Here is a 27,653-nt window from a genome sequence, read left to right on the forward strand (position 1 = left end):
TGTGGTTACAAAGTTTTATGTGATATAAGCCCCGTTGGAGGTGTCAGAGTCCACACTCTGTACAGGGGGATACGAGGGACTGGCTCAGGGTGCGGGCAGCATGGCCCAAAAGGAGGAAGATTGTCCCCTGGGGAAAGGAGGCCTCCCTAATGCATTGCACAGGCTTGAGGGGGGAAACCCCCACATGAGGGGAGGAGGAAGCAGAGGTGGCTCGGCAGGGTCACATGGAAGAATACTATAAAGTTAGAACCTTGGAACCTTGGAGTTCAAGACCTGTAGACCTTTAAAACCTTACATTTGAATTTTAGAACTGCAGTGCCTAGAATCTTAAGATTTAGAATCATGGATTCTTGGATCCTTAACTAAAATCCTAGAAAGGCAGAATGCAACATAGAGCTTAAAGGTGTCCAACATTAGAAATTATTAGAACTTTGGTATCTAGTTAATCACAACTAACTGTAGAGTCTTATACCTTTGATCTGAGGACCCAGAATCTTGGACCAATAGAATCTAGAGTGCCTTGGAATACAGAACTTAACATTAGAACCTTAGATTTTAATAATCTAGGACCTTGAAACATATGATCTTGAATCTTAGACACAGAGAATCTAGGTTCTTAGACTAAGTCTTAGAACATCACATCTGAGAACATTAGACTTTAGAACCTCCGTCTGTAGATTCTTAGAACTTTTGAATTGCAGAATCTAGAAGCTTAGACCTTTAGGATCCAGAATCTCATAACAAGAGCTTCAAGGATCATAAAGCCTTAGAAACTCTAATTGACCATCATTAGAATCTTATTTTTTTTAATTTTTTTAAAAAAATTAATTTCAGAGAGGAAGGGAGAGGGAGAGAGAGATAGAAACATCAATGATAAGTGAATCATCGATCGGCTGCCTCCTGCACGCCCCACACTGGGGATCAAGCCCGCAACCCGGGCATGTGCCCTTGACCGGAATCGAACCTGGGACCCTTCAGTCCGCAGGCCGACGCTCTATCCACTGAGCCAAACCAGCTAGGGCATCATCATTAGAATCTTAGAACTTGAAAGGATAAAATCTTGAAGCCCTTATGCTCTAGACGTAGCGGTTCTCAACCCGTGGGTCGCGAACAATGAAAATACATCCTGCATATCAGATATTTACATTACAATTCATAACAGTAGCAAAATTACAGTTATGAAGTAGCAATGAAAATAATTTTATGGTTGGGGGTCACCACAACATGAGGAACTGTATTAAAGGGTCGTGGTATTAGGAAGGTTGAGAACCACTGCTAGAGTAGGCTCTAGAGTCAGCCAGGGGATTTATACTCTAACAGGCTTAGAACATCAAATTTTAGAACATTAGGCCTTAAAACCTCTCTGTCTAGAATTATAGAATTCTAGAACCTAGAGTCTTATACCCTAAGGAAAATGAAATCTAGCATCATTGAGTCTTAGTTCCTATGCCTAGAATCATAGAACTTTAGAACCCCAAAACTTACAGATTTTATCAAGAATCTTAAAAACAGGAAAATCTAGGGCCGTAGAATCTCGGAACTTTCAAATATAGACCTTAGAGCGTTCATGTCTAGAACCTTAGCACTTTAAAATTAGATAATTTGGAATTTCAGGTCCTTAGAACCTAAGACTCATAACGTCTTTGAAACCCAGAACCTAGGCTCTTTAAACCTTAGAATCCAAAATCTTGGCATGTTAGACTTAGGAGGACGCTTAGGGATTGCAGTCCAACCCCTTCCTTTTACACTCGGGGACACTAAGATGTGGAAAGCGAGAGGATTTGTGTGAGATGGAAGTGGAATTGGTAGGAAGAGAGAGCTGCAGTTGTGAGTAAGGTCTGGAATGGGAACGTAGGTGGCAGTGCCTAGCTTGGGTCCTGAGAGGAAGTCCCAGGCAGAGGGTTGTCTCAGGCTCCATCCTCCTGCCCTGGTGGTGCTGGGGAGCCCCTGTCAGCAGGTAGGGTCGGGCCGGGTGCTGTAGAAGGGCAGAGGACATAGCGCCCAGCAGGATGGACCTCAGCTGCGGTGAGACAGCTGCAGGAATCCTTAGGATCAGGCTGGGTTGGGGGGTCAGCTCCTCCAGCAGCTCCAAGTGGTTCAGCATGACTCCCACCCTCATCCATGTTGACATAGAGGATTTCATCAGGCTCCTGGGCAGGTGGCAGGGTCTTTAGTGTGTTCTCCAGATCTTCCCGTAGCTGTGAAAAACTTGGCCGGTCCTGGGGGTTTAGCTCCCAGCACTGGGACATCAGGGCATACCTAGGACAGCAGAGTGAGGGGTGAGAGACTGTGCAGGGACTTAGAAGGGGAACATTCTGAGAGTTAGGGGGAAATTGAGGACACTCAGGGGACCAAGGACATTTCATGGGGCTGGAGGGAACTATTACAGTTGGGGGCATCTATAGGGACTGAAGACTTCTCAAGAGTTTCTGAAGGATTTCTGGGACACTTGGGAGCTGGAAATGGTATTGGAAAACCTCACTAGGTATGGGATGGTATTCTAGTGATAGTTTGCTACAGCAGAGCTTTCCAGTGTGGCTCCCCAGAACAGACTGGCATCAAAGACTTGCAAGCTGTGTTGATTTAAAATATGTGCTCAAATTCTTTGACATTCTTTTTTTTCCCAAAAGATAGAACCTAATTTCCCTCCCCTTCAATGTGGACTGGACTTCTTGACTTGATTCTGACTTACAGCCGTGATGTTGTGTGTGACTTCTGAGACTAGCCTGTAAAAGGCATTGTGGTCTCCTCCTTGCTCTTTCCCATAGGATGCTCATCTGGGTGAGGCCAGCCACCATGTTGTGAGGAAGCTCAAGCAGCACTATGGCAGGGTCTTCATAGAAAAGAACTAAGGCCTCCTGCCATAGCCATGTGATTGAGCTACCTTGATAACAATCTTCTAGTCCCAATCATCAGATGGCTGCAACCCCATCTTGACAGCAACCTCATTAGAGACCTTACTCAGAATCACCCTGAATCTTGGCTGTAACCGCATTAGAAATCTTAATTCAGAATCACCCTGCCAAGCTGTTCTCAGACTTTGACCTTCAGAAACTGAAAGTAATAAATGCTTCTTATTTTGAGCTACTGGATTTGGGGGCGTGGATAACTAATACACTAGCTATGCAGCCTTTGGCAAGTGATTTACCATCTCTGGGCCCCAGTTTCTTCTCCTGCAAATAGGAATAATAATACTTTATGTGGCCATTTTAAGGACCAAATGAGTTAATATATGCAAAGCGCCTAAAACAGTGCCTTTGAGTAAGTTCTATAGAAACACTAGCTATTATTCTTGCTCCCCTCAGCTTCTGGACACCCAAGGAGGACCTGGGGAGCCTGCAGCCCCAGGCTATCCTCTCCTGGCCCAGCAACATCATGCTGGATAAATGTTCTGCTCTCTGGGTGTCAACAGGTGACAAAGTTTGATAAGCACCATCCTAAAGAAGCCTGAGAACATCTCAGAGGAGGCTTGAGGGTTTGGGGAAGCTCGATATAACAACCTGAAGGATTTTACAGAGGGTCCTGGGGGTTGCAGAGCATCTGGTGAAAGTGTGGGTGCTCAGGAGTCTGGGATGGATTAGAATTCTTTGAGAGTGGGGCAGTCTCAGAGGCAGAGCCCCCAGGTAAGATTGTGTAGTTATTCACTGCTCATGGATAACTGGCTGAGGAGGCTGATCCAGCCTGCACTCCATGCACAAGGCAAAGGAGGAAAGGACACCTTTTGCTAATTCACACCCCTGTGGAGCAGTGGTGAGGAGGGCAGGTGGCCTCCTCAACAGTCTGAGGGATTCTGTACAGGGTCCTGGACATGTTTTGGAGTGAAATCTGGGATTAAGTGGAGATGGGGGGAGGGGGTCCTAAGGGTCCTCACAGTCCATCCAGACAGTCCACAGGCTGCTTCAGGCGGTTTCCCTGACGCAGGTAGTCGTAAATCTCACTGTTCTCCACTCCTGGATATGGGGTTTGGCCCCGAGTGGCAATTTCCCACATTGTCACCCCGAAGGACCACTGTGGAGGGCAGAGGGGAGAGAATTAGAGTGTTTCTTCTGCACAAAGACGCCCCTGAACACACATTTATGTACACATGTGCACATAGCTATCTTTGTGGGTGCATCACAGCTATTCACAGAACCACTTTGGCACAGGTACACCCTCATAGAGGTAACTTTTGTGCACACAGACATGCTCACCCATGCACACATTTACATACTTAATGGACACATGGTCTCATGTGTCACCCTCCACAGCCTGCCTATACACATGTATACATACTTACCACCACCTCTTATAACCTTAACTATCTATATGTCCCATGTAGAACCTGCCACCATGCACACATGGACCTGTCCACATCCATAGCATGTCCACAACACTGTTCATAGTCACCCACCATAACTCAGACATGAGTAGTCCACGTGGGCAGGTCCCTGTGAGCCCAGGTGCAGTGTGAGATGATCAGGCCACACCCTCCTGTTGTAACCACTCCTATCAGAGGTGCACATACCACATCACTCTTGCTGGTGTAGACGCGGTCAGCCAGGCTCTCAATGGCGATCCACTTGACTGGCATCTTGGCAATACGTCCCTGGCGGTAGTAGTCCCCATTGTAGATCTTTTTGGAGAGCCCAAAGTCCGCCACACACACGGACATGTTCTCATTCAGCCTGCCAGGATTGGGGAGAGGAACAGGGTCATGACATGGGTTCTCCACCAGGAAGCCTACTCTCACTCTCAGACATCTCTATCTCCACCCTGGCTGTCCTGCTTGGGATTAGGGCCTGTCTCTCCTCCTTGCCCCAGATTTGGAAGGAACTGTGTTACTTCTTGTTTCCTCCATAAAATGAGGGCGGGACAAAAAGCTACTGAGGGCCTTCCCAGCTCTGGCTTTTTGCCAGATTCTAAAGTCCTTCCTAAGCTCCTTGAGTTTGATTATCTGTTTTGAAAACAAAACAAAACAAAACTGTTTTCTTGATGTATAATATATATGCACAAATCTGAATTTTCACAAACACACCCATGGAATCAGCGCACAGATTAAAGAAACAGAATATTATGGGACACCCATACAAGGGATATTATACAGAAAACAACAAAAAAAAGAACAAACCACTGAAACACACACACACACACACACACACACACACACACACACAATATGGACCAATCTCAAAAACATCATGCTGAGCGAAAGAAGCCAGACACCAAGGAGTACAAACTACATGGTCTCATTTGTGTGACATATAAGGATAAGGGACAGCAGAGCAGTGAGGGGAGGAGGATTTCAAGATGGTGACTGTAGTACTGGCTGTGGCTGTGGTGATGACCTAGCCCTGGGTCAGCAGAGTTGAAGGTGGTGGTGTTTGCTCTCCCGAGGGGCCATCAGGAGCTCAGCGGGGACCGAGCCTAGGCAGTTGGCGGTGGTGCCAGCACCTTTCGGCTTCTGGGACAGCTGCGGTGGCAGCGGCGTTCAGGTTCTAAATGGTTTCTAAGTTGAGTGCAGATTTTCATAGGACTTTCAGTTGCTTTGATGATGTCCTATTTAAGATCGGAGACAAATTCAAAACACCAGCTAAAGTTGGTCTACCTATTGGCTTCTCCTTGCCTGATTGTTTGCAGGTTGTCAGAGAAGTACAGTATGACTTCTCCTTGGAAAATGAAACCATTGAGTGGGTTGAAGATATTAAGAAAATCCAAGAAGCCCAGCGGGAAGCAGAGGGTAAGGTTGAGGAAGCAGAAGCTAAAGTGAATTCTAAGAATGGCCCAGAAGGCGATATCAAAATGAGCCTCCCCAAGACTCACAGCACAGCCACAGTGCCACTTCCTATTAACCCCATCCTTGCCACCTTCAGCACAACAGCATCCTCACCCCGACTCGGGTCAGCAGCAGTGCCACAAAACAGAAAGTTCTCAGCTCACCCCACACAAAGGCAGATTTCAGTCCTGTTGACTTTGAGTATGAAGAAGACCCATTTGATAATCTCGAGTTAAAAATTATTGATGAGAAGGAAGAGCTGAGAAACATTCTGGTAGGAACCACCGGCTGTTATTGGACAGTAACTTGCCTAGAGGAGGCTCTGGGTCTGTATTACAGGCATCTCTGGAGCAGGCAACACTAGATTTCAAGCCTCTTCATAAACCCAATGGCTTTATAACCTTACCCAGTTGGGCAACTGTGAAAAGATGTCGCTGTCTTCCAAAGTGTCCCTCCCCCCGATTCCTGCAATAAGCAATATCAAATCCCTGTCCTTCCCCAAACTTAACTCTGATGACAGCAATCAGAAGACAGCCAAGCTAGCAAGCACTTTCCTAACACATTCTGCCTCCGAAATGGCACGTTCCAGAATTCCCTAAAACCTTCCACCCAAAGCAGTGCCAGTGAGCTCAATGGGCATCAAAATCTTGGGCTTTCAGCTTTGAACTTAGACAGTGGCACAGAGGTGCCAAACCTGACCCTTTCTGATATGATTTCCCAGATGCCTTCCCTCTCTGTCTTGTCTGTGTGTACAGAAGAATCGTCACCTCCAAATATAAGTCCCATCGTCACACCTCCTAATCTCTCACTGTCACAAGTGCCCAACACTCCAGCTGTCCCCAGTCTTATTCTGACCTGCAGACGCTGTCCCCTGTGAGCAGTAGTGTGTGGAGACAGTGGTCAACATGGGCTACTCATATGAGTATGTCCTGAGAGCCATGAAGAGGAAAGGAGAGAAATCTGAGCAGATTCTTGACTATCTTTGTATACAGACAGCTCTGTGGGAAGGGCTTCGACCCTCTTTTAGTGGAAGAGGCTCTGGAAATACACCAGTATTCAGAGGACAATATGATGGAGTTCCTTCAATTAATTAGCAAATTTAAGGAAATGGTCTTTGAACTGAAAGACATTAAGGAAGTTATGCTTTTACATAACAATGACCAGGGTAATACTTTGGAAGACTGCATGGCTCAGGATGAAGCCAGCTGAGAGGAGGCCCTGCTTCAGCTCTTCACCTGTGGGGAAGGAGAAGGGGCACAAGTCCAGATTTTCCTTTGGGGATGGAGGGTCAGTGTGCTTGCCAGTCTCTATGAGTCTAGGCCAGGGGTGGGCAAACTTTTTGACTCGAGGGCCACAATGGGTTCTTAAACTGGACCGGAGGGCCAGAACAAAAGCATGGATGGAGTGTTTGTGTGAACTAATATAAATTCAAAGTAAACATCATTACATAAAAGGGTATGGTCTTTTTTTTTTTTTTTTTTTTTTTTTTTTTTTTTAGTTTTACTCATTTGAAACGGGCCGGATCCGGCCCGAGGGCCCGTAGTTTGCCCACAGCTGGTAGGCCCTGAGCTGGGGAGAAGGTGGGGAAGATTTGGGCATGTGAATGCCCTTAAAACTGTCCTGGTTCCTTCTATATTAAAAGTATTTGTATTTTGAGAAGTGTCCTTCCCACCTCGGCCCTCCAGAGAGGCCCTGGGTTCAATTCCAGTCCAGAGCACTTGCCTGGGTGTGGGTTTGATCCCCACTAGGGGGTGTGCAGGAGGCAGCTGATCAATGATTCTCTCTCATTGTTGATGTTTCTATCTCCCTCTCTCTTACTCTCTGAAATCAATAAAAATATATTTAAAATAAAAATGAAAAAGTTGATATTGAAAAATAATAAATTAAAAATAAAAATAAATAAATAAATAAGAGCTACTACAGGGGCATAACAATCAAATGCAATGTGGGAACCTTGAATAGGTCCTGTTTTAGAGGGAAAAATAGCCCTAAAGATATTTCGGAAGACAATTGGAAGAATTTGAATATGGATTGGATATTAGATTATGTACAAAATTATTGATAATCTTCTTAGATGTGATAACAGAATTACTGTTTTTACTTAGGCATAATTCCTTATTCTTAGAAAATACCTACTGAAGATTTAGGGTGAAGGGTCACCATGTTGGCAACTTACTTTCAAATGGTTGAGGGGAGAGAGAAAAAGAGAATATAGGAAAATGGCAAAATCTCAACAAGGAGGGTATATGGGTGTTCATTAAACAAGTCTTTCAATTTTTCTGTAGGATTGAAATTTTTCAAAATAAAAAGTGTTGGGGGGAATAAAATATTTTCTATATTTCTGAGAGTTGTGAACATTTACACATTTTATAACAGATACTCTGATTCTTCAGCTACAATTTCTATGAGTCCAACATTGTAATGAGACTAATATTCTAAGCCTATATTTACACACACACACACACACACACACACACACACACACACGTCCATTAATGGGGAGAGGGGTCTAGTCTCCTTATCCAATTTGGCCCCTCCCCAAGGGCAGCCCCAGACAAGACACTCAGCATAGAGAGGGAGAGAAATGAAGCTTAAATGTCACCACCCTCATCGGTCACCTCTGCCCCTTTGCTCACTCATGCTGCCCACTGAGCCCACCCTCTTGCCTCTTCTCTCTCCACATTCAAATACTCCTTTAAGATTTCAGTTCATGGCCCATCACCTCTAGGAAGCCTTCCCCAATCCCCTTGCTGACCTCTCTATCCCAGTCCTGAATTCTGACCTGTGCAAAGGGTATGTGTGTGTGTGTGCCTAGCCCCCTCTTTCATCCTGAGAAGGAGGAAAGGAGCTCCCTATAGGCTTTAGGGTGTCCCTGGAAGACTCAACACTCACATGCAGTTCCTGGCGGCTAGGTCCCGATGTATGAATCTCTTGGTACTCAAATACTCCATGCCACTGGCAATGTCTGCCATAAACTTCACCAGCATCTGAGTGGGCAGGAACTAGGGGAACAGGGCAGGAGAGAGGTCAGTTGAGTTCCTGAGACCCATCCCTCCTTCCTTCCACCTTTCCTTCCTGTGTGTGCCTAGCTCTGCCCTGCAATGGTTTCCCATGGCTACAAGAATTAAATCTAACCCTTTCTAACAAGGCCCTATATAATCCCAGTCTGTCTTCCTCTGTGACTTAATCTCCTACTGTTCTTGCCCTCGACATACACTCCTTCCAGGGGCCTCCTTTCTAGTCTTCAAACAAGCCATGCTTGTTCCCACCTCAAGCCTTTGCCCATGTTCCCTTCAGGATTGCTTCCTCCCAGACCTCTCCACCTCCCACCGGCTGGCTCCTCTCCTTAGTGAGACCTCCTTGTCTATCCAAACTAATTGCCTGGCCTCCTGTCATTCCTCTTACTCTATAATTCCTTCCTAGTACTCAGATCATCGTGCCTATTTATTTGTTAACTTGTTTATTGCTGTCCCCCCACTGGCAGACAGTTCTTGGTCACCATGGTCTTCCCAGTGTCTGAGTAGCACCAGGTACCTGGTAGGTGCTCAATTAATACTTGTAGATTATTAAAACTTGTAGATGATTATATGCCCTCACCACTGGCTGGTCCCCGAGTCGAGAATAGAGAAGGAAGCTGTGTAGATCTCCATGTTTCATGAAAGGTAAGATGACCACAGGTGCAGGGAAGCCATCTAGTTCGGAACCCTGGAAACAGACGCCTGAGTCCCCCAGGCAACCCTGTCACTCCAGCTGGACAGAAAGGGAAGCCACCCCCTCTCCCAGCTCAGTCTGTCCCTCTCCCTCAAATCTGGCCTCCAAATTGTTTTAGGGGTGGCAAGGACCAAGCTTCAGAGAAGACATTTCCAGCACTGTTCCCAAGGATGTTTCCCCAGTCCTCCTGGGGACCTCAGCTATTTCTGGGAAAGGTCACAGGTCACATTCCAAGCTGAGGGAGAGAAGGAGGGGGCAGTTTGCTGGCTCTGAGGGAGGGGGAAACGAGGGAGCTTGGAGCTTTGATCTTCCCAGTGCCAGAGGGATCTTCCCTTTAGTGTTGCTTCCACAAAGCCTGTAGGCCCCCTAAATCTGCTGTCCCTCACCGATGAGCCTCATGACATTTGGGTGGTCAAATTCTTTCATGCAGACAGCTTCACTCAGGAAATCCTCCAGCTCCGACCTTGTGCAGATGGCAACTTGGGGGAGAGAGGAAGGAGGGTAAGAAGGAGGGGATGAGAGGGGATTCAGGGGAGGGAGTATTTCCCCTCTTCCTCCTCTCCTTCATTATCATCATCATCATCTTCTTCATTAAACATGACTGTTAAGTGCCAGGTGCTATACTCAGAATTTTACATGTATTAACTCATTTAATCCTCTGAGGTGTTCCTATTATTTTATCCATTTTAAAGGAGGGAAACCAAGGCACAGAATGGTTAAGGAACCTGCCTGAGGGCATACACAGCTTGCAAAAGGAATAGGCAGAATTCAAAGTCAGGCTCCGGGTCCAAGTGCACACACCACAGCAGGCTATGTCCCAACACATTTCCAATAGCAGTGGGGGTCTGTGTGATTTTTCCTGTTTTACAGCTCAGGAAAGTGGCTCACAGAGGCAAAGTGACTTGCCCAAGGCCACACAGCTGGGATTGAAACCCAGGCCAAGAACATAGGAGATGTTCAAAAACGACTGAGTGAGTGACTAAGTGATGACTGCATAACCCAAACTTTTGGCCCCAGTGATTCAGAAAGGACTGTTCCTCCCTCACCTCCAGCCTGACCCTCTATGCTTTTTCCCTGCATGGAGATGATTTCCTGCCGTGGACTTCCTGTGCTGTGTGGCCCTGGACAGGCTCGCACCTTCTCTGATGATGTAAATAGTATAGTCACAGTCCACATCAACTGCATGTACTACGTTCCACACCTAGCATTAAGTGCTTTGTCTCACAACATCCTAGGACAGTGGTCGGCAAACTGCGGCCCCTTGCGTGTGGCTCTTTGCCGGAGTCCATTCATTGTCTTCACTACCTGAGTTTAGACAGAGACCCCCAAAAGCTAGTAACCTTTGAAGTCCTAGCAAAGGTCAGCACTGCGCACCACCCAGTTAATCTAGGAACCACCCAGTTAATTTAGGTAATAATAGTTGAAGCATCATCCCCACCTTAGTTCACTTAATTCCTTAGATACTTATGTAGATCCTTGTTGATTATTGTTGCTCAGATACTCTGCCTATTCCTGGAAATCTAGCTATTGATGAGCTAATCAGATACTCTACCTGTTCCTGGAAATTGTCTGCTGATCTGTGTGTCATTGAAACCTCCTTACCCTAAGGGCTACTCCAGATCAATAAAAGATTGGAGCGGCCTGAGCATCGGTGGAAGTCCTTCGGGACTTGCCCGCCTGGTCCCCCAATATTGCAAAATTATCTCGTGTCTTTTTCTCTCATTTGTTGTGCGGCTCCTCTTTCAGATACCGAACCCTACTCCACGCAGAACGTGGAGGGAGTGTTACTCGACACTCTTCCATAAAATACCACGTGCAGGTGCGCACGTACAGTGAGATTGAAACTTCGTGGCCACACTCAAGGGGCCAAAGAGCCGCATGTGGCTCGCGAGCTGCAGTTTGCCGACCACTGTCCTAGGAGGTAGGGCCATTATGATCCTTTTTTCCACATGAGGAATGGGAGGCTCAGAGAGGGATAGTCACTTGCCTGAGATAACACTGCTGGTAAATGATGAAGCCAGGTGTACCTCATTTCGGATCTTTCTTGCTCTGCTATGTATCACAGGGTGCTGGCCCTTGAAAACTACATTTCCCAGGCTCCCTTTCCTACTGGTTTGTTGTTGGACTTTGCCAATGGGAAGCACTAATGGGAGACTGGCAGGTGGACAGGAAGGAGGAGGGGAGAAGCCAGGGTATTTCACCTGGTCTTGTAAGGCTTCCAGTATTTCCTTGGTGGTGGCTGGGTCTCCTTTGTGTTTCAAGCTCCCACGAGGTTTCCGCTAACTCTGTGATTCCCAAACCCTGACAGGCGTCCCTGGCCATGGGCTCTGGTAATCCTGGTCATTCCTCCCTCTGCCCTTCAGGCCTAGAGGTGGGAATGACTATTGCTGCTGCTAATCTCCAGGTTGCGTCACTGCTCCCAGGTGTCCTTCAGTCCTTCCTACACCTTTGTAGTAATCTCACCATATTAAATTTCTCTTTTTGAAGTACCTAGCATGGACTTCATTTCCTGCCTGGAAACACTGAGGTTCTGTGGTAAAGCCAATTTGCTGTTAACTCTTCTGCTCTTCTGCCTCCTTTGGGGCATTGGGAAGGATAGGCTAGAGGATGGGGGTCCCACATGTGTGCACAGACTCACTCTTCATTGTCTTCACAGCCACCTTGAGGATGGAGTCATCCTGGTTGAGCTGGCCCTCCATCACAGCTCCAAACTCTCCTGTAGGGGACCAGAGGGAGACACTGACCTCAGGGGGGTTCATAGGGGTTGCATTTTCGTGTGGTTGGGTGGACGTGGGGAAGTGAAGGACTCCTTAGTTCAGGGGGATATACATGTGTGCCAGGGGGACTCACCTTCCCCCAGGGTCTTCCCCAGGGCCACCTTATGCCGGTCCACCATCACATCCCGCAGCTTCTCCTTCAGCTCTTCGCTGATTCCCAGGCTGTTCACTGCATGGGGAGTGGGGATGACAGAGCCATAGAGCTGGGCTGACATTTACATGCTCAGAGATACTTCTGCATTTATTCAGAAATAGCTACTGTCCTGAGCACCCTCCACTCCCACCCTAGCTCCTCCTCTAGACCCCTTGAATATTCCCCAAGAGGGGCACCTAAAAGGTTGGAGCCTGTCACATAATCTCACATCAGTGGGCACATTGATTGGTTAGTGTTCTGCCATACCAGTTGTTCATAATATTTATTAAAGTTTTATTGTGGTATATAATCTGTAGAAATCATAAGTGACCAGCTCAATGAATTTTCACAAACCAACCCAGCAGTCTAACTAGCACCCAGGTCAAGAACAGACCATGACCTACCCTCTCAGGGGTGGCCACTTTCCTGACTCTCTTACCATAGATTAGTCTTCTCTGTTTGGGGATGTTATAAACATAGAATCATATATTGTATTCTCTTTTGTGTCTGTCTTCTTTCACTCAACCGGATGTCTACGACACAGTTGTCGTAGTTATAATTGATTCATTTTCATTGCTCTATAGGAAGAGTTCCCAAACTTACTGGCCTCAGGACCCCTTTACATTCTTAAAATTATGGAGTTCTGCAAAGAGCTCTCATTTACGTGGGGTATGTAGAGAGTGTCTCCCAAAAATGTATACACACTTTAACTGCTGATAGCTCAATTGACTTTTCTTTCTTTTCAGATTTAACCCATTGGAATGAATAATTATTCAAAGTGTGTATTGCCCTAGCTGGTTTGGCCCAGAAGATAGAGTGTCAGCCTGCAGACTGAAGGGTCCTAGGTTCCATTTTGGTCAAGAGCATGTACCTCGGTTGCAGGCTCCCAACCCTGGTCGAGGGCATGCAAAAGGCAACCAGTTGATGTGTCTCTCTCATATTAGTGTTTCTCTCTGTCTTTACCTCTCCCTTCCACTCTCTCTAAAAATCAGTGGAAAAAAATATCCTTGGGTAAGGATTTAAAAAAACCACACACACAAAGAAACAACAAAGTGTGTATACATTTTTGAGATATCCTGTCTATTGATATTTACTGTATTCAAAATTAAAGCAAATAGATTTTTTAAAAAACAAGAATACATAAGCACACATTCTGTCAACCAACAGAGTGATGACATCATCACACATTAGAAAGTTCTTGGAAAACTCCATGGAATCTTGTGAGAAAGTGAGAGTGCAAAAGGGCAAAACATATCTTGATATTATTATGAAAATAGTTTTGACCTTATGGACCTCCTGCAAAGATCTCAGTGCCCCCCAGGGACCGGATCATACTTTGAGAATTGGTGCTGCATGTGATTCCATTAGATGAGTGTGACCTGCTCACTTCCTCTTCCTTCTCCTCTTAAATTAATGGCTTTTCCAGCCCCTTCTGAAATCTCCTTGGGGCCTGGAAGCCTTCTCACTGTGTGCTAGGAAGATCCTAACTCTGCCCCCTCCTTTTTTCCCCTGGATTTAGGTTTCCCCAATGGGAAGATGAAGAGATTTGACTGGGTGGCCTCTGAGCTCCTCCGTAGCTGGGACCCTCCATAACTCTACAGTCCTCTAACAGAGAGCCTATAGTTTTAAAATTCTATAATTTTCAAGACCCTAAGAGTCTATAGTACTGAGCCTATAATTTTTTTAGGCAAAGATCTGCTGGGGTCCAACCCCAGCAGGTCCAGGGGTCCCCAAAGGTGTGGACGGAGTCGGCGAAGAAGGAATGACACGGAGACAGTGTTCAGTTGATCAGCAGCCTAGTCAGGACCTCTAGCCAGGATCTCCAGCCAAAGTTCTGGTCGGGATCTCCAGCAAAGTTCTGGCCAAGTTCTGGTTTGGATCTGATTTGGATCTGATGAGGATCTGATGAGGATCTGATGTTTATTGTCTTGTTACATCTGTATTTATACCAGCCAATTTTAATCCTGTCAATTTCTATTGCAAAGGTTAGGGCGTTTCTTATCTCCATTCCAGGGAGTAAAGATTATGTAGCTTAACTACCCGCCTGGCACTTAATTAAGGGGTTGTATCCCCCTCCCTAACCTCAGGGAAAAATCCCCACCTGGGGAAACAACCTTTCTCAGAGAGGTGACCTTGGTTAAAATACATGGCGCTAAGGAGAGCAAACATATTAAGAACAATATGCTATATATGCCAGGTCCCTTGAAACATATGCTGTGCAGATGTTTCTTTCCTGCAGCGACTGTGTCAAGCAGCAAGGATGGACTGGCTTCCGGCAAAGATCTATTCTACCTCTTTCACATCCTATAATTCTAAGAGGCAGTAAAGAAGACGGACTTCAGAGCCAAACTACCTGGGTTAGAATCCCAGCTCTCCAACTGACAAGCTGTGTGACCTTGACCAAGCATCTTAACTACTCTATGCTACCGTTTCCTCATCTGTGAAGTGAAGGGGGAATAACATGCCTACCTCACTGGATTGCTCTGAGGATTAAATTAAGTGACATGTGTAGAGCATTTAGAACAGTGTCTGTCACATAGGAAATGTTAGGGTTGGCTGTCATTATCAGCATCATAATCATAACATCATTGTAATTATAACGATCAACACATTGTTCTAATATCCTATGGCTCTGAGGTTTGGTCTTCCAAGATTTATTGTGTCTAAGATTCTATTGTTCTAAGGTTTTTCTGTGTGATTCTACAATTCTGTTGTTCTTAGAGTCTGTGGTCCTAACATCCTAGTATTCCAAGGCCTTCAGAAATGTTTGGTTCACGTATATACAGAAGACTGAATCTCTACACTTATTATCCCCAAACCAGGGCATGGAGGCATGGAGTTCACTTACAGGTGGCTTCAGTGGTCCGGCGACTGTAGGACTTGCGAACGCGATACCTGACCACCAGCTCGCCCCTCTCCACTGTTGGTTCAAACACCTCTCTGGGGGGGGGGGGGGGGGGGGATGGGGAGGAGGTGAGGGTAGAGCCATGTGGAACCCCCTCCTTCCACTAGCAGTGAAAGCAAGCACCGTCCCAATCCCAAGTCCTGCCTTTCCTCTCCTCCAGCGTTTGCTGAGCATATCTTGGACTGCTACCTTCTTCCTTCCATTCATTCCCCAGACCCTCACTCTAATTCCAGTTCTTGGTAATCTCTCCTCCTGCACTAGCCTCTCCATGGTCTCCCTGCTTCCAAGTTCTCCATTCTAGTCTATGTGAGCCTCCCTACTCACAGAGTTCCAACTCACCCATAGCGGGTCTCCTTCTTCCGCCGATGGATGAGGAACAGGGCCAAGATGAAGACACAGGCAGCTGCCACAACTGCTCCCAGCAGTACATACCACCAGGGCCATGAGAAGGAGGGGGCTGGAGGTTCACTCACTGTCAGGGCATGGGGGACAGGTCATGGCTAAGGCCCTGTGTCCATCTCCCTGAGACCCAAGGGGGTGATGTTGGAGGTAGCAGATGTGGATATATTTGATTAAGCCTATCATAGGTGCATTCACATATATGGGGAGACTGGACTGGGCTGGGCAAGGCATGCAATGAATGCGATATGAGTGAGTGTTAAAGTAAGAGCATGAGACTTGTAGGGTGGCTGAGGTGACTTAAGAGTGGGATGGACAGTTGAGGACAGTTGAGGAGTGTGTGATGAGTCTGAAAGGAGTGTGGGATGGGTTATAATAATGCAAGGAGGGCCCTGGCCAGTGTTGCTAAGTGGTTAAAGTATTAGCCTGTGGACCAAAGGGTCACAGGTTCATTTCTTGGTCAAGAGCACATACCTAGGTTACAGGCTCTATACTTGGCCCAGGTCAGGGTGGGTGCGGAAAGCAACCAGTCGATGTGTCTCTCTCACATCAATGTTTCTCTCTCTCTTCCTCCTCCCTCCCTTCTTCTCTCTCTAAAAATCAATGGGAAAAATATCCTCAGGTGAGGATTAACAACACAACAAAAATAATGCAAGGAGGGCTGATGAACATGAGATGGGTGTGTGATATATGTGATAATTGTGCAAGAAGGGGAACTTGGGTGTGGAAAAACAGGCGAGTAGGGGAGAGAATGCATGCAGTGTAGGATGGGTGTATGAGGCATCTGCATTAAGTATGCAAGAACAGTGAGGCTCCTGGGATAAATGACCAAAGAATATTTTTGAGGATTGTGTGATGACTGTGGAAGGGTTTTCACTAAGCGAGGATGAGAGTGAAGTAAATGTGCAAAGGGGTGTAGTGTGCAAAGGAATGTGTACAGGGTGCGGATGGATGTTGAAGGAATTGGGGGGTTGTGAGTGAGGAGCATTCAAGGAGTTTTAGATTCAAGGAGTGAGCAGTGATTTGTAAGAATTAACTTTGGTGTGAGAAGAGTGTGCAATGAGCATGTAAAATGTGTGGAAAGGACAGATGAGCCAGGGATGAATAAAAAGGGTGTGCAAATAGGGTGGGAGTGGGTGAGTAAGAAATAGAGAATGGGAATGTGCTAAGTGTGCCAGGAGTTTGTGTGGGTGTGTGCAGTGAATGGGGATGGGTTAGGATTACCTAGCGGTGAGGGAGTAACATGGAAGGAGTATTGGATGAGTCTACAAGGAGAGTTGTAGAGTGTGGGATAGTGTGGACTGAAAGTTTTTCAGTGTTTGCAATGTGGAATGTATGGTGTGTGTGTAAAAAGTGTGCACAGAGTTTGTGAATGAGAGGTGTGGGAAGCATTAGGTTTTGGAGGCATGTGTAAGGTATGAAGAATTATAATGGGATGAACATGAAAAGAGGGTGGGTTAGTGTGGAAAGGGCATGCAAAGAAGTGCAGGAAGATGTGAAAAATATTTAAGGATAGTGGGATGAGTTATAAGAGGTGGAATGGAATGGTGCTAGGAGGATACAAAGGGAGTAGGAGGGATGTTTGAGTATTGTTAAGAAATATTTGAGAAGGATGAATGTGAAGGGGATAACTCATCCACTGTTCTTTCCATCCATCCATCCATCCATCCATCCATCCATCCATCCTTCTTTCCTTCCTTCCACCCACCCACCCACCCACCCACCCAACCCATTCATCCACCTATCTATCCATCCATCCATCCACCCATCTACCATTCACTGAGTACCTACAATATGCTGGGCTATTCCAGGCACCTCCATCAAGGACCACATAAAAACAAGAAATAGAGGATTAGAGTGATGAGTCTGAGAAACATGAAAGGGATGTGTAAAGCATATGAGTGTGGTGATAGGGTCCTCACTGGGAAGGGAGGGAGGTGAGGGGTTGCGAAAGCCCTTACCCAGCTGGTGCATTGGCTGTCTTTGCCCTGTGAGGAGAAAGGACAGAGGGAGGACATGCTCAGGAGGGCAAGACTGGTGTGACGCAGGTGAGGGTGTGAGGCTCAGTAAGATTCTGATAGGAACAGAGCCTAGATTGGGGCAAAACTGAAAGTTGCAGAGAGCAAGTCAGGAGCATCTTGGGGAGTTAAGGTTCTTCTGGGTACTTTAAAGGGGGCTGACATGATTTTGGAGTTACCTGGGCGCCAAGGCTCTAGGGGCACAGGGAGGCTCCAGGGTCCATCCCCAGAGGCGGTGTAGGCTGCCACACACACCGTCAGGTTGGGCACAGTCCTGTCCTCCCGCAGCTCCAGGGTCACCTCTTGCTTTAGTCCTATGTCCATTAGCACCTAGGACATCCAGACTTAGCATCAGGGTAGAACCCCAGGTTCTTAACGCTTAGGCCTCAACTCCCCAACCTTCTGTAAACCTTCTCATCTCCCATACCTTCTTCCCTTCTTCTTCCTATCTTTTCATCCCCACTCCTTTTATCTCCATCCTCGTGCCCACTAAAATATCAGTTCCACTAGGACAGGACTAGGACAGGACTTTGTCTCATTCACTGCCATGTCCGCAAGTCCTATAACAGTGCATGGCACATAGTACTTATGCTGGAAACTGAATTCTCATCTTTCACTCTCATCTCTCCATCCCCTTCTAAATCTCACCCTTTTTCCCACCCTACTTCTCCACCCCAGGGATGCTGTTTGCACAGATAATAACTTTGTGCAAATTAGAAAAGGCATCCCTTCCTCAAGATGCTATACAACTATCTGCTGTAGCATTGTCATGGTAAAACATGGAGGCTCCTGGGATAAATGACCAAGGAAACATGTCCACTGAAACACTATTTATAATGATTCATAAATAGCCATTCCCTCCCCCTCCCTTGGACCTCTTTAACCTTCCCACAATGTGCTCTCCTCTGCACTACCCAACCTGTACAACTAACTGTCCATATCTGCCCTGTCATCTTCTCCTCCCCATTTCCCTCCTTCTCAGCCCCTCTACCCAACCCCAGCCAGCAGCACCCACCTCAGGAGTGTCCTGGCCTCGATAGGCCAGCCGGTACCCTAACAGAATGCCCTGCAGGGGTGCCATTGGCTTCTGCCAACGCACGATGGCTTGGCTCCCATTCCTTATGGCGGTAACGTTCTTAGGGGGGCCCAGAGGCACTGGAGGACAGGGAAGAGGGGAAGCTGGTACCTGTACCTCTTCCTGACTTCTCCCTGACCCCAGGAAGTGAAGGCAGGGTGCAAAGAGCATGCGCATGGGCAACTCATGCAGGCCTCCCAGGAGCGGAAGCACAGGGAAGAGGTCCGGGAGAGATGCCAGTGCTGTGCTGAGGAGTGGGGACTGAACAGGAAGGAGATGGAGTCCACATGGGGTAAATGGGTGAGAGGAGATGCTGAGGGTGGCACTGATGTGAGCAAGGTCCAGGGGGCAAAGGGCAACGTCTCTCCCATCAGCCCCTTCTTACCTCCCTCAGGCGTCTCCACGGGAAGCCAGTGGGTCCAGGGTGAGGGGCCCTGGCTACTGGCACATGCCACCCTGACGTGATAAGGACTGTGAGGACGGAGGCTGTCCAGCTGTAGTTGGTGAGGGGGGACGGATACTTGCATGGTGAGGGGCTCCTCCGGGGGATCTGGCTCTCCCAGCCTGATGCCGACCCCATCATCTGACAGCACAGCCTGGGGACAGAAAAGGGGTGTGAGGACAGGATGGCCATGCAATCACATGAGCAGTCAGACAATGCTCGGTGGTGGTCCTTGTGATTACACAACTTTGAAAGGATGTGTGTGTGTGTGTGTGTGTGTCTGTGTGTGTGTGTGTGATAGCTTCATTCTAGTGCTCCATGGGCACCTGCATTTGCAAAGCGAGGAGACCATCCAGCTGCACAATGTGGTTCTGTCATCACTTGCAAAAGCTACCTCTGACAAGACGTTCCCTCATTGAACCTCAGTTTCCCCATCTGTAAAATGGGGTATAACGTCTCCCTCCTTCAAAGGGTTGACTGAAATGAATCTCCTAAGCATTTAGAAGAGTGCCCGTATGTATTGAGTGTTTGTCATTATTAGTATTGTGTGTGTGTTTGTGTGTGTGTGTGTGTATGTGTGTGTGGTTGCCTTGGCAACAAGTGTCCAATTCCACACACCTTGCACAGCGGCATAGGCTGGCACATCCACCTGCCCCCAGGAATGGCCAGGTCAGGATGGCAGGGCTACAGCTGGGGAATACACCTGTGCAGCACGTAAACTGGTTTGAACATCACACCAGCAGCTAACATTTCTTGAGTGCTAACTACGTGTCCAGCACCCTGTCAAGTGCATGTTTGGGTGAACTCAATGACTTCTTACCACCACCCTATGGGGTCAATTTCTTTTTTCATTCCTATTTTACAGACGAGGAAACAGAAGCCCAGAGAGGTTCAGACACTTGCTCAAAGTCACAGGGCTCCCACATGTGGAGATAATACCACCCAGAGGCCTGGGGAGGAGGTGGGCAAAGGGTGGGTAACAGGATGAGGGGAGACTGTCCCCTTGCCTGCTCTTTGGCCCACAGTGACAGCCAGGAAGAGGAACCTCTGCTGGGACAAAGGGGACCAGGATGCACTCAGCCTCCCATGCCCGCTCCCACTTCTCTTTTCCCTGGGATGGCTGTGACCCTCCCATTCGAACCCTTCAGCCCCAGCCTATGCACAGCAGGAAGTGAGACCTGCAGAGGGAAGAGGACACACTTCTGCTTTCCTGCGGACACTGGATGGGTGTGGGGTGGGGGTACAGCTGACACCTGACCTGGCATTTGAGCTCTCCCAAATTGGTCTGGCCCCTGGGTTTGAATCAATTTCATCCTCTTTAGGCACTGGAGAGGATTGGTCATTTCTTCTCCCTGGGCCTCAGTTCCTTACCTTGAAAATGGGAAGATTGACAACCACTACTTTTAAGGTTAAAATGACAAGTGAATCAGGTTGTGTCCAAGGCACATAATTGTAAGAAAGACAGCTGCTGTTTAATCACGTACAGGCTCGAAAGGGTCTCTAAGGCAGTAAGGAGCATCCTTTGGGTTTGGTGAGACAAGGGTTCGAATCCCACCTCTCCACTTCCTGGCTGTCACCTTGGGCAAGTTTCTTAACTACTCTGAGCTTTAGTTTCTTCATCTGAAAAAAGGTTGTAAACACAGACCACATTTCACAAACACACAAGGGTAAAACATAGGCCCAACACATAGTTGGCACTCAATGAAAGGTGGCCATTATTAATTATCATCTCCTATCAGGGGCAATGCCCTACCAACTTCCGAATCACAGAGATCTTCAGGCCAGAGCTGGATCTTGTATTCACATGTCTGTGTGTTTGTTTTTCTTACACTAGAGGAGGAGCGACTTGGGTGCAGAAGGCTGGTCTGGCCCTTCTCAGCTGTCAGGTAGTCTTCTTCTGACTGGCCCTGAGCCAGGCAATAATGAGGACTGAGTGGTGACTGAGACATCCTGGCTGTGCCCTCCCAGAGCTCAGTCCAGTGGGGTGACAGACTCACCCCCAGACAGTGACAACCCAGAGTGGTCAGGGCTGAGGTGTGAGAAGCAGGGTTGGGGGTAGCCAGTGGTGACCAAGAAGGCTGTCTCAGGGTTCCCATTCTGACTACAGTCAATATCACTGATACCAAAAAAAAAAAAAAAAAAAACCCACTGAAAACAGCTAATAGTTTATTATACATTTCCATTTGCATTTACTTATTGAATTCCCACAACAAGCCTTTCCAGTAGTACTACCATCATTATGCCCGTTTTATAGATGAGAGAACCGAGAAACAGTCACCTACCTGAGCTCATGCAGCCATCAGGTGGTGGAGCCAGGATTTGAACTCAAAACAGCTGCCTTAACCCAAGGCTCTACTGCCTCTCAACACACAAAAGCTGGGGAGGGCTGGTTATCCAGGGAGATGCTGAGGGCTTGTGGGTGTGGTTGGAGGGGAGCCTGAGGTTAGTAAAGTCTGAGTCTCACCTGCAGGGTGCAGTGGGTAAGGGGATAGATGCCGCTCAGGCCTGGTGTCCAAACCACCTCCAGCTTTGTGGGCAGACTGGAAACCAAGTGAAGGTCATGGGGCCGCTGGGGAAGCACTGTGGAGATGAGAGGAAGGACTGACCTGGGGGGCCTTTGCCCAAAGCTCCTCACCCTGCCTTCTACCCCAGCTCTGACCTTTGACCCCAGTCCCACACCATCTGACACCCAACTTCCCAGATCCCTTTTCTGTTACCTGTGATGATGGCTGTGCGGGATGTGGTGACCCCCTTGGCATTATGGGCTTCACAGGAGAAAGAAGACGTCTTGTTCAGGCCTGGGAAGTCATATGAGGGTGGGGTCCAGTGTCAGAGAGGTGCCCCTACCATGCCCCACCTGACAGGGCCAGTCTAGCCTATAGGGGCACCTGCTTAGAAGGAAACTATGGGAAGGGAACACAGGCCTCCATCCCAAACACTGGGACAGGTCTGGGGGCCTCAGCCCTAATGCCCACCACATAGACACACATATATGCAGACACAGGCACACACATGGATAGACTCACAAACATACACAGAAACATACACACACATAGAGACACGCACACTCTTGTACACACACTTATGTACAGATAGAGATACATATTGTACTCACACATGTACATAAGCACACTTAGAAACACATTCACACAGCAAGACACACAGATACAGAGTTATACAAAGGCACACATAGAAACACATACTCATAATTATACACAAGTCACCTACACCAATACACACAGTTATACCCATGAACACACAAAGAAACACACTCACATACAGAAACACACATACTCATAGCTGGACACACAGACAGACACACACACTCACCTAGGTGCAGAAACACAGACACACATAGAGGCATATACATCTAATAAGCACACACCTAAGAAACAGGCTCTCATGGGTGTGTACAAATGTAGAGGTATTTATCTATAAACATAAAAGCCTAAGTGACCATTATGGTAGAACGACTGGTTGCTCTGACATGCACCGAGCAGGCAGGCAGGCGAGAGGTTGGGGGCAAATAGACAGGCAGGCGAATGGTTAGGGGCAACAGGCAGGCAGGCAGGCAGGTGAGCAGTTAGGGGCGAGTAGTCAGGGCGAGCGGTTCTGGATTGCGAGAGGGATGTCTGACTGCAGGGATCAGGCCTAAACCAGACATCCCCTGAGAAGTCTGGATTGCGAAAGGGCGCAGGACCCCCCCCCCCCATGCCCCCCGTGCATGAATTTTGTGTACTGGGCCTCTAGTTTGTTTGTAAGCTCGGTTCCTACCAAGTCCACTCCCCCTCACTCACTCACACCTCACTCTCCTGGTGTTTCTGGGAAGCATACATCAAGCATTTTCCCACCTCGGGAACTTTGTACTCCTGTTCCTTCTTTTTGGAACAGTGTTCCCACTGACATCCAAGTGGTTCACTCCCCACCCCTTCACATTGTTACTCAGATCCCACCTTCTCAGCCCTTCTGACCCTGACCACCTTGTTTAAAATCAGAACTGCATGGCGGGTGTGGTTCAGGGATTAAACCAGGAGGTCAAGGTTTGGTCCCCAGTGGGGGGCATTTGGGAGGCAGTGGGTTGAATTCCCTCTCATCATTGATGTTTCTGTCTCTCTCCCTCTCCCTTCCTTTCTCTGAAATGAATGGGAACATATTAAAAATTTTAAAAAGAAATAAATTTGGAACCTCCCTCCATATCTAGCCTTTTTTCTGCTTTATTATTTTCCCTTTGGCTCTTCTCATCACAATGTCAACTCCACTAGCATGTCAGCAACATGGGCAGGGGTTTCTGTCTGCCTTGTTCCCTGCTGTATCGCCTGTGTCTAAGATGGCCTGGCACCCAGTAGGTGCTCTATAAATGCTTGTCGAATGAGTGAGTGAATTTATGTGTATACATTTGTTTCCTTTGAGTGTTTCTGGCTGTGTATGCAGAAATGTGAGCACGGGTACTTCTGAGGGTGAGTTAATGTACGTGTCATGAACAACTGTTTTTGAGTGTCTTGCCTCCCCTCCCCAGTGTGATGATGGTGGGAACACAGGCAGACACGCACACACACACACACACACACACACACACACACACACACACTCCCTGGGTGACAGGATGTAAGGAGGACTAAGTCTTAAGTCTGTATGTATAACTGTAGCTTGTGCCTGTCTGCCCATGCCTGTACCAGTGTGCTGTGGACCTGTGAGTGTCTATGGATGTTGGGTGCTGCGTGTGCCTCTTGCGTTTGTTCTGCGCCTGTTCTCACCACCATCTACCGCAGACACAAAGTTTCCTTTTCTTAGTCAGCAGAGGGAGTGGAAGGAGGGAAAGCTGGCTGGCCGCCCAAAGGGCAGGGAAGCTCCTCAGTTCCGCTGTCCAGGCGCTAGTTCCCAGCCAAGGTCAGGTGCCCGCCTGCCCCCACAGCCCCGCAGCCAGCCGCTGCTCCCGGCGGGGGGGGGGGGGGGGGGGGGGGGGGGGGGGGGGGGGGGGCGGGGCACACGGACAGGACAGCCCTGGGCAGGCGGGCAGCCGGCAGGGGTGGGAAGTCTGGGTCCCCTCCAGCCACCTGGCATGTGGGGGCCGCCAGGGTCACTGTGTGGGAGCTGGCACTGTCCTCCAGAGGAGCCCTGGGGCAGGATGGGGGTTCTGGAGCCCCGTCCTGTTCCGACCACAGCATTCCTGCCCCCGTCTGAGTGAGTCACCAGGCCCCACCCCCTGCACTTCCGGCTGGCCTTGCAGGGAGAGGCCCAGGATCCCCCTTCCCAGGCTCGGACACCAACACCTTGAGGGAGGGGAGAGCAGGGATGAAGGGACCTGGGACCCCTTCCCTGCAGCAGGCTCTCCCTCACAGCAGGAGCAGGCCCACTCCAGATGTGCTTTCCAGATGCACTGTCCACCTCCTGTCCTCTCCTGCTCCTCCCCCCAACCCTGTGCTTTTTCCGAGGGAAAGAGAGGGATGGAAGGAGAGAGGGGGCACGCCCTGAGTCAGATCAAGGGACAGATGTACACAAACGGGCTAACATTCCTTAACACAGCCCCCCCTCCCGCCCCCCAATGAATCACTCTTAACTCACAGGGACCGTTATTGGCACAGAAACAGAGAATGCGGCGCTCAACAAGCTACGCACAAGGCTGATGCTGTGGCAAACATGCAGTGACACAAATACATACTCCGTGACTTCCATACACAAGGGCTGACACAAATAAAGGAAGAGACCAAACATAAACACAATCAGACGTGCACACATGAACTACAAACACCTGGCAAGACCACATACACCTAGGCTGCAGCCGACAGACACACAAACCTCCCTGCATGTCGAGAGGCACACACCAAGGGACAATCACAAGTTGAGGTTGAAGTGGACAAATAATACATGCCAGAACCCGTAGAGGTTAATGTGGACTTGCTCGCACAAAAATACAGCCAAGATTTCAAAACACAGCTGGACTTACTCAGGATGCTTAAGACATTCATCGAGATGCAGACTGATACAACAGCACTCACTTGCATGGACACGAGGGCTGTGGCAGACACACAAGAGGGGAGACACGTGCACACAGGTGGCACAGACACATCTACACACTGGCTGCTAAGCACTCCATGTTCATCCACCCAGAGGGCATGGGGCCCGACTGGTACTCAGGGAGAGCAGACAGAGGCAGAAAGGTGTTGCTGCTGTCTGCTGAGAGTCACACGTGCGTACACACACACACACACACACACACACACGGGGGTCCATGGGACATAGTCCATACCAACATGCTCACCCTGTGACAAATACACAGACACCACAGATATCCATGGACACAGATATGTATACACACAGACAACCACAGTCGGTGGAAACACACTAAAAAGCACACTAAGTTGTCCATTGACACAATCTAATTCCATGGAAGCAAAAGCCCACGCCATGATACTCACACCCATAGGTGCACACCTGTAAGCTGACATTGTCTCCTCTATATAGGGAGGTATGGGAAATAGCCACAAAACGCACTGTGATCCCTCACTCTGCCATCTCTCCCCCAACACACATACACACTCCACCCTCACACAGTGCGTCACAGCTGCGAGCACACAAACACAAAGGCTGACGCAGGCTGACACTGGTATACTTAGTCACACACACACACACGCACACACGCGCACACACACACACCCATGCACCCCTCCCCCACGCACTGAGACAGCTACAGAAGCTGGCCCTTGCTAACACCTCCACCTCATCCAAAGAGGTTGATGCTGACAGACACTGAGACACAGATCCAAAGGGACATGGACACACACCCAGAACCTCCCCCCCACCCCACCCCACACACACTAATACACACACACACAGATCACCCTCACAGTTGCACCAAATACTGATACATGCACAGACCTCTCCCACCTGTGGTCCCCCCCATTTTTCCTTCTGGGATGGAGTTGGGCAACCGGCCTCCTCTCCCTCCCCCTCTCTGGGGTCCTGCCAAGCTGACTCAGTCCCCAGAGCCACTGGCCTGAGTCAGCCCTCTGGGGGCTGGCATGCTCACCACCTTTCCCTTGCACACTCAGGGTCCCCAGAATGCTGGGAATGTGGGCACCTCCCTCCACCCTGGGAGACCCTCAGTCAGGAGTCCCCTCCCCATCCCAGCAGTTGGAGAGCAGGTTGGGGGTGCTGGAAGCTGATACCCTACAGGGTCCAGCCACCTCCCTCTGACTAATTGAGTCTTCCCCTTCTGTATTCCTCTCTCTCTTTCTCAGTGAAGGGGAACCCCCTGTGTCCATGGTCCCCCAGCAATGCCACAGACCACTGTGTGACCCCAAGCTTGGTCCTGCCCCATCTTGGGTTACCTCTGTGGTCTGTCCCTCTCTGTCTCTGATTTTCTCTCTCTCTCTGTCTCCCACTTTCACCTTCTCTCTTTACTTCATGTTCTGTACCCACCAATGGGGCCCTTCAGTGACAGGGGTAAACAGGTTGGGGGAGGTGGAGGAGAGGAGGGCACGGTTGATTCGGGTGCCCTGCTTGGGGTCAAGGGCTGACAAAGGGCCATCAGGCCTACACACACTTGGGCTATGGAACAGCTCAGAGGAAACCCAGGACAAAGAATTCTATTCAGAGACAAGCTGGGGTAGTTGGAGGGAGAAAGAGCAGAGAGACAGGACACGGAGAAACAGAGTGATGGAGAACAGAGACAGAAGGAGATGGAGAAAGCGTATGGGGAGAAGTGAGGAAGTAGACAGGGGCAAAGATGCAGAGATAGACTCAGAGGCAGAGACTCAGGAACCGAGAGAGACGGACAGAGGACAGAGGGACAGGCAGACACTCACACAGGAGCATGAAGGGCACGCTTCTCCCACTTCCATCCATCCAGGGCCTCTACAGTGAGCTGGCCACATCCCGGGACTCACCTGGAACATGAAGTATGTGCTGGGGGGTGTGGCCCGTGGCCGCAGCCAGGGGGGACAGCATCCTGGAGCCAGAACAGGTCCACGGGCTCTGGGGGACCCTGGGCCCGGCAGCTCAGGTTGAAGGGGGTGTTGGCAGTAACAGTCCTGTCCTCAGGCTCCTCCAAGAAGTAGGGCAGGCCTGGGTGGGAGGGTGATGGTAGAGGCTGGGTCTCTCTGAGCCCCCCCAGGTGTCTGACTCATTGCCAGGCGGTTGGAGGCTGCAGGCTCTTGAAACCGTATGTCCCCTCAGGCCTCTACCCCCAGGGCACATCATCCCAATACCTGTTTCCCCCAACCAATGTCGGACCCCCAGGACATATAAGCCCCTCCTTCTTTTCCAGAATGTCTGACTTCTCATACCATTTTACCAATGAGGAAGGGGGGGGGGGGCGGCTGAGGATGGGAAGATGGTTAAGTCATGCCTCTGACACCTTATCTGTTCGAAAAATATCCTACCCTGACCATGGCTGACCCCAGGATATCCAACAACACCCCCTACCCCAAGATGTCTTCTTC

General features: G+C 48.8%; 1 protein-coding gene and 1 pseudogene across 4 annotated transcripts; one reads left to right on the top strand and one right to left on the bottom strand.

Moving 5' to 3' along the window:
- On the bottom strand, positions 1 to 27,258 carry AXL (AXL receptor tyrosine kinase). Of its 4 annotated transcripts, XM_070399049.1 has the most exons (17): positions 27,099 to 27,258; positions 21,930 to 22,010; positions 21,677 to 21,792; positions 19,156 to 19,366; positions 18,711 to 18,850; positions 17,875 to 18,025; positions 17,639 to 17,665; positions 15,618 to 15,750; positions 15,222 to 15,313; positions 12,314 to 12,409; positions 12,102 to 12,179; positions 9,850 to 9,942; positions 9,350 to 9,471; positions 8,645 to 8,754; positions 4,505 to 4,664; positions 3,872 to 4,008; positions 1 to 2,259 (listed from the first exon to the last, which is right to left on the bottom strand). In XM_070399049.1, exons 1-17 carry the CDS (start codon positions 27,157 to 27,159, stop codon positions 1,908 to 1,910), a joined length of 2,160 nt encoding a protein of 719 aa, XP_070255150.1. In that variant the 5' UTR covers positions 27,160 to 27,258; the 3' UTR covers positions 1 to 1,907. The 4 variants fall into 4 exon arrangements, with proteins under 4 accessions (XP_070255150.1, XP_070255151.1, XP_070255152.1 ...); XM_070399050.1 differs by lacking the exon at positions 17,639 to 17,665; XM_070399051.1 differs by lacking the exons at positions 17,875 to 18,025; positions 18,711 to 18,850.
- LOC138997033 (ubiquitin-associated protein 1 pseudogene) lies at positions 5,479 to 6,961 on the top strand (annotated as a pseudogene).
- Positions 27,259 to 27,653: the final 395 nt, after the last annotated feature.

The sequence above is a fragment of the Myotis yumanensis genome, unplaced genomic scaffold, assembly GCF_028538775.1.
Source record: "Myotis yumanensis isolate MYYU_CA2020_CCGP unplaced genomic scaffold, mMyoYum1.0.hap1 SCAF_18, whole genome shotgun sequence".
Lineage (NCBI taxonomy): Eukaryota > Metazoa > Chordata > Mammalia > Chiroptera > Vespertilionidae > Myotis > Myotis yumanensis.